We start from the raw sequence: 12,158 nt of genomic DNA on the forward strand, positions 1-12,158 counted from the left end.
GTACAAAAAACTGCACAGCACACAGTATAAATGTGTATACATATGTACTGTATATAAATGTTTATATGTATAAAGATGCTCAATGGGATACGATTCCAAATATTCCACTTTGACATGAAGTAAAGTGATCTCAATATTTGTGCTTTATAAAAAAAAAGTTAAAGTGAATTACTTCATTTTGGAAAGTTCAGCATATGGGATTCAGCTGATTTTGATGTACTGTATTTTTGTAAAACTACTTGTAATTGTAATCATTTAGAGAAGTATGACGAATATCTGTGTACCTAAGTTGAACAGAATCAACTATATGAAACGGCATGCTTAAAATGCACATTATCATACTTTATCTGCATATCCTTATGTTTATGTAGACGTTAATGCCACTCACAATATGGCGGCGACATTAACGCACGACTCGGACGCTTCTTTGTCTGAGCAAATAGGAAGTAACCAGGGATGTATCAATGTTAGCTTAACTGGCCTGACGAAAAACTGCTTTTTTTTGTGAGAATTATGCGTTACTTTAATCATTAATAATTTTTCAAACTCTCTACTTTATATTTCGGGTGGATTTCGTGTTTGCTTCTTTGTTTTGAAGCACTGTGATTGTTTGTTGACGGAGCCTGTAGCATAGAATGAAATTAGCCTTTGTGGAGCTAAATGAGCTAACAGCAGTCAGTTGGTCAATGTTTCCGAGGTTAAAGCCTTTAAATGTTCATGGTTAAGTAGCAGAAGACGAGTCCACACTGCGAGTCTGTGAGACTGTGCGGTGCAGATCACGTCGTCTGCGGACACTACCTGCAAGTCCTGTTCAGCTGAGGACCAACAGTCTGGAGACAGTTGTAGTGGGTATGTTGGCAACATTTTCAGAAGAGATTTTAGTTAAAACGAACCATTTTATCTGAAAGAGCGTTAAAGTAACTCTTTACTAATACCAAGATCATGCATGTGGTGTTGAGAGGTCCAAATTCTGGGGCCGTCTATTTCCCACACTTTGAAATGTTTGACCTGGAATCATAAAGAAAAATTTATTAGAAATATTTATCAGACATTGCAATGAACTATAGTAAAAAAAAAAAAAATCATAGAAATATAAAAATGTCAAAAACATTTCATGGTAATAAAGCAATAGTAGTGTTTGCCTTTCATGGTTGTCAGAATGAATGTTAATGGATTTGTAATGGTCCCTTTATTCAGTCCATTTGTCAGGCATCTCTGAAAGGTAATAAAACAATGTAAAAGAAGTTAAAGTTTTGACAAAAATAAAATATCTGTTGTTCTTTTTTAAAAAATTTTTTAAATAATCTTTATAAAAAGGGAATTAGACCTTTGGTGGAAATGGTGGTAGTAGTTCGTCCTGCCCGTTCGGACCCTTCTCCGTCGTTGTGTCCTTGGACAAGACTCTTCACCCGCCTTTCCTGCTAGTGGTGGTCGGAGGGCCAGGCTGCTCCAACATGTTAATATTACTTCCATTCTGAAGAAATTTTGATAAAAGCTTCCGAAATTTTGGTGTTGGAATTTGGTGCTGATAAAGGTTTCCAGCTCCTCAAGAGTTTATGGTCATCAATTATATATTTATGGCTTAATGTTGTGGCACATGTTTTGGTAGCAGATCTGAACTGCAGGCAGGTCAGTTCAACACCTTTTTTGACAAAAAGCCGTACTGCTGCAATAGCTGTAGTGTGTTTTGCATTGTCCTGGGATACACAAGGCGTGCTCTGAAATAGGCATGGTGTGGAAGGGGGTCATATGTTGCTCTAAAACCATTATATAACTATCAGATTTGAAATGAGCTTATTTAGTCAATGATGGTGAATTTTTCAGTTTCAACATTATGTATTGTTATGTTCTGTTGTGAACAAAATATTAGCTTATTAATTACTAACATCGAAACCTTTCTGGAATCCAGGTTTAAATAAGTTCTAATTTATTCTATTGATCTACTAGAGCATGTGAAGGTTGCAAACGAGGATTCTGAAAAGGAGAATCACAGGAGGAGCGAGGATGTCTGAGATGATGAAAGTTGAAGCAGATGAGCCTGGAGGGTTCAGCTTGGATCCCCACATACCTGCAGCCACATCGGAAATGGAGGAGGAAACGCAAGACAGCAAAGATCTCAGTAAGCGACACACATTTGTTTTCTGGGTTAGAGCAAATTAACTCTGTCTGGAAGTTATAAAAGAGCTGCTGGGCATGGAACGAATCAGAGAGAGAGAAATATATCTGAATATCCAAGCAGGGGCAGAATACTATAGCCTAAAATTCACTGCGGGATTGCAGGTATTGTGATTCCTGCAAGTCTAGCTTTTATAATGTGGGAAATTCTCGCATACAATTACAGCAATGTGTATTGACATGGATGTTTCTAGTGGAACCATGAAATAAAATGAAGAACACTTCAGCACACTCCCCTTCCCTTTGCTGTGCAACATCAGTGAAATAAGTTGCTCCTTTTATAAAAACTACTTAAAAGCAAAAAAAAATAAAATAATAATTATAGTGCCCGGAAACCCATAAGTTAATCATAGTTGAGTTTGATGCAGCTAGTTCCTTCGTTGTCCTATTCAGTAGCCACACAGAATGAGAAAAGTCATTAACTGGGTTTTTGTAGAACTTGATAGCTTGGTGAGGAGGCAGTGCAGCAATTTTATTCAGATATGTTGAAGCACATTTAAGCATTGTAGGATGCTGGCCTCGAGCTGAACACTCTTGGAGAAAGAACTCCTGGTTGGAAGATTATTTTAAATTAGAAATCAAACAAAATAGTTAATTACACGCTAAATTATAATTTCTTTTCTTAAACTGACTAACAAAAAAAATGCAATTTCCAAACAATATTGAGTAGTTGTTTCTTTAAATGTAAGAGAATGATAATGTTTTTAAAAGTAATCTGTTCTTGAAATTGCAAAAATCATTGATTAAACAAATACTGCTCTCAGTCCAACAGATATTGGTGATTAAAGAAGAGGTTCCCCATGAATGGAGTCCAAGTTTGGATCCAGAGACGTCGCACAAACAGGAGGGATTGGAGGAACTGTGGACCAAACAGGAGGACGAGCAGGTCATTGTGAAGATGGAAGATGAAGAGAAACCTCAGTTTTCAGAGCTTCAGCAAATCAAAACTGAAGACAACAGAGCGACAGAAGCTCAAACCAGCAGTTCAGCTGTAAAGATTAAAGCAGACCCCGATGGAGGGAAATGTGGAGGACCAGAACCGGGCAGAAAACCTGATCCAGTATGTTCTTCTCAGGAAAGTAAGATGGCAGTTCACAAAAGAAGTAAAATATCAAAACCGCATTCCAAACGTACAGCTCAGATTGAAGTTAATGCGGGAGAGAAGCCGTTTGGCTGCAATAGTTGTGGCAAAAGACTCAGACATAAAACTCATGTTAAATTACATATGATAATTCACAGTGGAAAGAGAGAACATAAATGTGATGTTTCTACCAAAGCATCCAAAGAAAAGCGTTCTCCCCAGATGCACAAGAGAGTTCGCACTGGAGATAAAGCATTTGCATGTGAGGATTGTGGTAGAAAGTTTCATGCAAAGAAATTGTTTCAGCAGCATCTGAAGGTTCATTCAGAAGAAAAACCTTTTTCTTGTGATGTCTGTGGTACAAAATTTAAAAGAAAGGAAACACTTAAAAACCACACAAGGATTCACACTGCAGAGAAACCATTTGTTTGTAGTGTTTGTAGTAAAGGCTTTTCACAACAGATTCATCTCAAAAGTCACATGCGTGTTCACACTGGAGAGAAACCGTTCATCTGTAGCTTTTGCAGTAAAGGATTTGCATTACAAGAGAACTTAAAGAGACACATCCGTGTTCACACGGGAGAGAAAATGTTTGTTTGTAGTTTTTGTAGTAAAGGATTTTCACTGCAGCAAAATTTAAAGAGTCACATGCATGTTCACACAGGGGAGAAACCATTTATCTGCAGTATTTGTAGTAAAGGATTTTATCAACATGGAGTGCTGAAGAGACACATGCGTGTTCACACAGGAGAGAAACCATTTATTTGTAGTGTGTGTGGAAAAGGATTTTCACTACAAGAGAATCTAAAGAGACACATGCATGTCCACACTGCAGAGAAGCTATTCATTTGTAGTATTTGTAGTAAAGGATTTTCCCAACAAGATACTTTAAAGAGGCACATGTGTGTTCATACGGGAGAGAGACCATTTATTTGCAGTGTTTGCAATAAAGGGTTTTCACAACATCATCATCTGAAAAAACACATGGATGTTCACACGGCGCCATTTAGCTGTAGTGATTGCGGTAAACATTTTTTGAAGGAAATCCAGTTGGAGCGACATGTAAAAGTCCACACAGAGGAGAGACCATATGGATGTGATGTCTGCAAAAGCAGATTTATTCAGAAGTGTCATCTTGACAACCACATGAGAGTCCATTCAGGAGAGAAACCGTTTGTTTGTGATGTTTGTAGTAAAGCATTTTCACAACAAGACCGTCTAAAGAGACACATGCGTGTTCACACATGTGAAAAACCATTTGTTTGTAATGTTTGCAGTAAAGCATTTTCACAACAAGGGAATCTGAAGAGACACATGGGTGTTCATGAGGGCTGCATGTAGTGAAGAAATCTAGAATCTAGTAGGAATATCAAAATTAAATATTTAGAGGGCTAAAAGCTTCAATATGATCAAAAATAATGATTAGATAAACCTAGAGCAGATAAATGTGGTCTATTCAGAATGTCTGCTTTTGTCATGGAGTGGACAATATGGTATTAAAATGAATTCGTGGTAGTTCAAGAAAAGTTAGCAAAGTATTTGCTGACTGATTTTTGAATTGTCAACAGACATGCTCACAAGCAGAGGGCGGACATAATGTGGACCTGTACAAGTGGGCCAATATCAACAAGCAAGCAGCTTCATGTTATAAGTCATAGTGACTTATAACAGTGGTTAGACAGTGGTTTTTACTGTCTGTATAAAAAATGTTATGCAAAACATAACATTAAGGTGATACATAGGTCTATGTGCTGTCCTGCTGGTACTATGGCACTGGTACAGTATGCACCAAATGAGCAGCATACATGATTATCATCTTGGCTGATTATTATTATTAAAATTGAGTGTTTATGAGCAAGTAAATAAACCAGCAGACTTCCTGGCATTATTCTATAGTTTTTATGGCTGTAAATAGAACTGATACAAATTAATAACTACATGACTGAATTGACTTTTGCTTGTGATAAACTCAAGAAAGATGTTTCTATGAAGTAAGCAGGGGTGGGTAGAGAACCCAAAACTTGTACTCAAATAAGAGGAAGACTAATTCATCAAATTTCTTCTCAAGTGAAAGTATACATCCAAGTATACATCTGTTAAAGTAAAAGCTGCCTTTCCTCCTGTTTCTGTTAGTTAGAGAGGTCCTAGAGATCAGTGGTAGCAAATCTTTGACTAGTTTTGGTTGATAAACATTCAGATGTTCAGCTCTACAAATATTTAAAACTTCTTCATGTCTGGTTATCTCACCACCAAATCAGCCTCTGATGTTTGATTTCTGTTCTTTGATATATGTTTTTAATTGAGGCCACTAGTTATTGTGCTGCAGAATTAACCATTGAAGCGCTATGAATTATGTATCTCTGTAAAAGAAAATTCTGTTTTTACTTCTGCCTTTGCTGTCACTGTTGAACATTATTTTTAGTTTTTGTTGTCGGAACAAATGCTGGCTCACCTTTTTATTTAAGAATATTTGCTTTACGTTTTCTGGTGCAAAAATATGTGTATTAAAATCCTGTCGTACTTCCATTAAAATTATTAATGTAATAAGTAACAGTTGTCTTATAAAGTGTGTGAGAGGATGTTTTTTTTTCTGAACTGGTGATGAAACAAGGCAGATACTTGGGATTTTCAGTTTCAGAGCACCTGGTATCAACAATGTAACTCAAACGTGAGCAGTGTCAAAGCAACTCCTGGCACCAGTTACTCACTTCTACTGGACATAACATTCAGCTCTTCATCATTATACAAATGCAATATTTTAATGTTTGTTTAATAAGTAAAACAAAAAGGATTCTTTAAGAATCTTAACACTAAATGATGCCTAGTGTGTGATGCGCTTTAAAGCATATAATTCAGTACATTATTTTTTAATATAGTTCCACCACTAATTTAAATCCATCTGCTGATGGCTCATATTGCCCCAGCAAACCACAGTCTCAGCGCTTGGCTCAATATCCTTCGGAGAAGAACTGGACATAGCCACTCTCAATATGGCGGCGACGTCGTCAACGTGTAACCCGGACCAGCTCGGTTTGCGTTTATTATTTGTTGGAATGAGGATTAATTACGATGACAGTGTTAGCTTGACTGGCTATATCCCGACGAAAGACGCTTGTTTGTGTGAAATATGTGTGATAAAAATGTCCTTGCTAAATCTCCCAGACTCTGATTGACCATCTCGGTAAGGATGTCGCTTTTACGTGTTTGCTGTGAACCTCTGTGATTATTTCTAGCCGACATTTGCCGTTCATTATATGTAATTAGAGAATGGAGCGCTGGTGACCATGGAGCTAAAGCAGCAGACAGGAAAGACCGTATCATCGTTTGTGGACACTTCCTCTTACATTGTTGTCCAGCTGAGGACAGAGAGACTGGAGATAGTTTCAGAGTGGACCCACCCAGAACCAAGGTATCAGACGCTCTTCTCTGCAGTGTCGCTTCAGATCTCTTATGGTTTACATTTTTTGATAATATACTTTCTTTGATTAGATCCTGATTTGTGTCAGGCAGTTTCAGGCAGCAGAAGATCCTGTTAATATGACTGAAGCCTTGATCCATTAGAACTTGTGAGGGTTGAAGACAAGGATTGTGAACAGGGGAATCCCAGGTGGAGCGAGGATGACTGAGATGATGAAGGTTGAAGCAGATGAACCTGGAGGGTTCCCCCCCCTACCTGCAGGATCGACATCGGAACTGGAGGAAAGACGAGACAACAAAGGTCTCAGTAAGTGACGCACAGAAACAGTCACTACAGAGTTCTTTGTTTAATCTAAAAAGGAATTTTAAAAATCATCTTAAATGATCAGGACTGGGTCAACTTTTAAAACCATTTGTCTGTAGAGTCAATCTGGAGTAATTTGTGAAGAAACACTAATGTTTTAATGATGAAAGGTTTTATATTCAGTTTTTAACTTCAGAGGTTCTAAGTAACCTGTATGCCATGTGTTTTTACCCCTTCAACTTTATTTATGTCTATTTTTGCCCACAACACTTCAGTTTTTCTCTGCTGAAACTGTGTGATATAAGATAATGATATCCAAATGTTTGCCTAATGGTTAATGTCAACTCCCCAACATGATGTATTTTAACCTTCAGACAATTTTGATATAGATACACATGGAGGTGCCATATTTTGGACAAGGCATTGAGTTACTTCACTCTACCATGTTAAACACAAACTAAACTAATCTAATGTTCAGATTTACTATGTATTCTTAAAACATTGGGTAAAAATATGAAATAAAATTTTAACCATTTTCCAAGACTGGTTAAATATGGGAAAATATTTGAATTCTCCTTCTTTTTTTTTTGACAACCTGCTAAGGGTCTTTACACTAAGGTATATTTAGATGGCACCTTTAGCTTGGAATTGCTACATCAAACCTCTAGTTTTTGTCCTACTGATCAATCGATTTGATGTACTCTATTAATGTAAATCATTCTTCTGTGGATTTTTTGATTAATGTCCATGGCTTGTTCACCTCTGCCAGTCCGTCAGATGTTGGTGATTAAAGAGGTTCCCCATCCCTGGACCTCCAGTTCGGACCAGGAGGATCCACAACCCCCCCACATGAAGGAGGAAGAAGAGGAGCAGTGGATCAGTCAGGAGGTAGAGCAGCTTACTGTGAAGATGGAAGATGAAGAGAAACTTCAGTTACCAGAGCTTCAGCAAATAAAAACTGAAGACAACAGAGCAACAAAAACTTTGCCCGCTTGTTCAGTTGGACAGATGGAAAAAGAACCTGATAGAAAGGACTGTGGGAGACCAGAATCAGACATGAACCTGGACCCAGCATGTTCCTCTCAAAGGAGCAAGATGACAATTCACAGAAGAGGTAAAGGGTCTAAAAAGTTTTCCCAAGCAGTGTTCACAAAAACATGAAACAATGTGCTCACATGCTACAGACGTGCATTTAAGGAGGACATGTGCATATTTTTATTCAGTACTGGAAACATTGCAGACAAGAATTTTATGCTCAGATGATAGAAGTATGACCTCAGACCACTTTTATTGCTACTACAGTGGACCCTTCCTATTCGCAGTCCAGTATTGGCAGATTCACTTCTTAGTGTATTTTTATGTGGAACATAACTCCAAATAATTTTAGGAAATGTGCTCATTTACAGATTTTTATTCATATCTCAAAAATTTTAAAAGAAGGTGCTGCTTGGGAATCTGAAATACAAAGTGCTACTTGACTCGGTGTTGGCTGGCATTTGCAATCGATACATTAAATATTCTTGTCTCTAATATTATTGTTACATTTACATTATTACAGTTACATCATTCTGTGGTAACTATCTATTTACATTTGGCACAAAGTGCTTTCAATAAAAATGTGCCTCTTTTTTGCTGACTCTTGTGTATCAATGTAACATGGATTTGCTAATCAACTTTTGATTATTGTATTTCAGTGCTCCCACTCCATCAGATGTTGGTGATTAAGGAGGTTCCTCATGACTGGAATCCTAGTTTGGGCCAACAGGACCCAGATCCCCACATAAAGGAGGAAGAGGAGGAACTGTGGATTAGTGAGGAGGAAGAGCAACTTACTGTGAAGATTGAAGATGAAGAGAAACCTCAGTTATCAGAGCTCTACCACAATAAAACTGGAGACAATATGGAGACAGCAGTTTTAACAACTTGGTCAGTTGAACAGATGATAACAGAATGTGATGGAGAGGACTGTGGAGGACCAGAACCAGACAGGAACGCATATTCAGAAGACTCTTCCCAAGAAAGTAAAATGGCTGTTCACAGTAAAGGTAAAGGAACTGCAACGTATCATCTTCATACACATAGGCAACTCCACACTGGGGAGAAACCATTTGTTTGTGATTATTGTGGTAAAGGGTTTCATGCAAAGAACTTTCTCAAGACTCATGAGAAGACCCATTCAGAAGGAAAACCTTTTTTCTGTGACGTTTGTGGTAGAAAATTTCATCGAAAGAGTAGTATTAAACAGCACATGAGGAGCCACACTTCAGAAAAACCATTTGTTTGTAGTGTTTGCAACAGAGGATTTTCACAAGAAAATTTTCTGGAAAGGCACATGCATGTTCACACAGCACATAAACCGTTTACTTGTAGTTTTTGCAGTAAAGGTTTTTCCCAACAAAATACACTATTGAATCACTTATGTATTCACACAGGAGAGAAACCATTTATTTGTAGTGTTTGCAGTAAAGGATTTTCCCTAGAAACTGTACTAAAAAGGCACATGCTTATTCACACGGGTGAGAAACCATTTATTTGTAGCGTTTGTTGTAAAGGATTTTCACGACAAGAGAATTTAAAGAGCCACATGCGTGTTCACACTGGAGACAGACCATTTGTTTGCAGTGTTTGCTGTAAAGGATTTTCACGACAAGGATATTTAAAGAAACATATGGATGTTCACACTGCACCATTTAGCTGCAGTGAGTGTGGTAAACATTTTGTGAAGGAAATCCAGTTGGAGCGGCATGTAAAGGTCCACACAGAGGAGAGGCCTTTTGGGTGTGATATCTGTAAAACCAGATTTATTCAGAAGTGTCATCTTGACAACCACATGAGAGTCCATTCAGGGGAGAAACCATTTGTTTGTACTCTTTGCAGTAAAGGATTTTCACAACAAGATCGTCTAAAGAGACACATGCGGGTTCACACATGCGAAAAACCGTTTGTTTGTAATGTTTGCAGTAAAGCGTTTTCACAACATGGGAATCTGAAGACTCACATGAGTGTTCACGAGGGTTGCAAGGAATGAATCAAAATCCTGACGTGAGGTTGATCAGACTGCATTAGCATATCCTTAAAGAGGCATGCTAATGCCAACCTAGATTATTTCACTGAGCAAATACATTTAAATAAAAAATCTTTAAAAATCTAATTGAAATGTCAAAATAAAGTGTCAAAAATTTAGATGGCCAAAAGTTTTCATTTGATGATCAATATAATGATTAGAAAAACCTAGAGCAGATCAACAATAACTGGTCTATTCTCAGCTTTTGTACTACAATGAAAGCCTGATATTTAAAACGGCAGTATTAAATGTTTTCCATCCACAGAGAATCATTTTATAGCGTAATCAACTATGTTCCTTTGAGTTATTATACAAGTACTGTACATAACAAATATGGCCTAAAAGAAATTTGACTTGGTAATTTAACACTTTGAAATTGGGCCTCTATGTCTTTAAGAAGGTTCTGCTCTTTACAACACTTTATTTTCAAGAAATCATCACCTCTCTCCTCTCTTAACCATTTATCAACATTTTTACCAGCATTGCACTGAGAAGTAACTCCTATAATGAGCTCAGCAGATGTGCAGTTCCACCAGCTGTTTGTTAATTGCCTCTGGCTAGTCTGAAGGGGAATCATGTGGGACCGGTACTCTGAAACAAAACCTTGGGATGAATGAATGGCTGCCACCGGAGATTAAAAGAATCCTCAAACATACTATATATGGAATATGTAAGTACTGCATACGTGATTATCTGGCTGATTTTATTACATTTCATTTCATTACATTATATTAGTAAATCCTCGAGTTAAAATACAGTAATTCTGAATATAAGAATGTAAGTACACCAGCAGGCTTGTATGCTGGACCTGCTAAGAATTAGCTTTGCTGGCATTATTCCATAGTTTTATGGTTGTAAAATAAGCACTGATACAGTTTAGTAAGTACAGCTGAATTATTTGCTTGTGATAAACTCCAGAACTCCATTAGCATTTCAAAGATGAGAAATGCTAATGATCACGTCTATCCACTCATTACATTTAATTGCTAGCAACCATATGCCTGCAGTTTGCTTCAAAGAGATCACTTGCCTCCCATTTCTGTCCGAGCAGCAAAGAGCACAATTATATATTTTCTATTTGTTCTGGATACTGGTTCAGTTATACTTTGCTCTTTGTTTTGAAAAAAGAAATTATGCACTTTTCTGAATGAGAGCTTAGTTGATTCCAGCTTATTGGTTTTAACCTAATTAGGGACATTAACTTGTCATATTGTAATTAGTCATATATTTGGCTTGTAACTAGAAAGAACACTGTGTCTTCAAAATATCTTCTGATACAACTGTATCAGAAATAGCATTGCGTATAAAGTATTTTCTTTTTTGTATCCTGGGACCCCTAGTTCACTCACTGCCAAATGGGTCAGTTTCTAAGGTTTTGATTCATGTGTTTTTTTTCTCGTTTGTATTTTTAATTGAGGTGGCTGCAGGTTAAATCGTTGAAATTGTACAAATGATGCATCTCTTTAAAATATAGTCTCATTCTCTCTCCGTTTCATGTTACCTGATGCAAAAATATGTGTATTAAAGTAACTGAGAACTGTTGTTAAAGTTTGTCTAAAGCCTTTTTAATAAAAATGTTTAAAAGATGTGTTCAGACTGATGTTTATTCTATAATTGCAAAAAAATTGACCTATTAGTCTTGCAAATTACCTGAGATGGATGAAATGTTTTGTTATTTTTGAAAACATTGATCACAGCATAAATGTAAAGATCTTATAAAAAGGTTATATTGTTGCAGGAAATTTTTCAGTATTCAAGGTGCCGCATGAACTGACTAGCAAGTACATTATTACCTTGGTGAAAAAAATATATATATTTAAGTGTATTTTAAATATGATGTATTTTTCTGAAATACATTGTTAGTATGTTATCAAGTGGGTATACTTAAGATTATAATAAAAATATAAAATAATTTTTTTAAAGCATTCTTATAATACTCTTTAAAAATATATATTTTAGTACACTTTCTAAAATTATATATTTTCTCAAATATACTTTAAATTCTAATTAATATAACAGTATAAGGGCTGCATAGTGGTGCAGTTGGTAGCACTGTTGCCTTGCAGCAAGAAGGTCCTGGGTTCGATTCCCGGCCGGGGTCTTTCTGCATGGAGTTT

General features: G+C 36.8%; 2 protein-coding genes across 3 annotated transcripts; both read left to right on the forward strand.

The window, feature by feature from the left end:
- The first annotated feature begins 417 nt into the window (after positions 1-417).
- On the forward strand, positions 418-5,807 carry LOC116727437 (gastrula zinc finger protein XlCGF26.1-like). The gene is made up of 3 exons (XM_032574863.1): positions 418-849; positions 1,948-2,119; positions 2,940-5,807. Exons 2-3 carry the CDS (start codon positions 2,005-2,007, stop codon positions 4,595-4,597), a joined length of 1,773 nt encoding a protein of 590 aa, XP_032430754.1. The 5' UTR covers positions 418-849; positions 1,948-2,004; the 3' UTR covers positions 4,598-5,807.
- Positions 5,808-6,038: 231 nt separating this feature from the next.
- Positions 6,039-11,629, forward strand: LOC116727436 (gastrula zinc finger protein XlCGF57.1-like). Of its 2 annotated transcripts, none has more exons than XM_032574861.1 (5): positions 6,039-6,437; positions 6,521-6,665; positions 6,746-6,980; positions 7,747-8,091; positions 8,672-11,629. In XM_032574861.1, the coding sequence occupies exons 3-5, from the start codon at positions 6,875-6,877 to the stop codon at positions 10,003-10,005; spliced, it is 1,785 nt and encodes a 594-aa protein (XP_032430752.1). In that variant the 5' UTR covers positions 6,039-6,437; positions 6,521-6,665; positions 6,746-6,874; the 3' UTR covers positions 10,006-11,629. The 2 variants fall into 2 exon arrangements, with proteins under 2 accessions (XP_032430752.1, XP_032430753.1); XM_032574862.1 differs by having other exon boundaries at positions 6,767-6,980.
- The last annotated feature ends 529 nt before the right edge of the window (positions 11,630-12,158 follow it).

This window comes from Xiphophorus hellerii, chromosome 10 (assembly GCF_003331165.1).
Source record: "Xiphophorus hellerii strain 12219 chromosome 10, Xiphophorus_hellerii-4.1, whole genome shotgun sequence".
Lineage (NCBI taxonomy): Eukaryota > Metazoa > Chordata > Actinopteri > Cyprinodontiformes > Poeciliidae > Xiphophorus > Xiphophorus hellerii.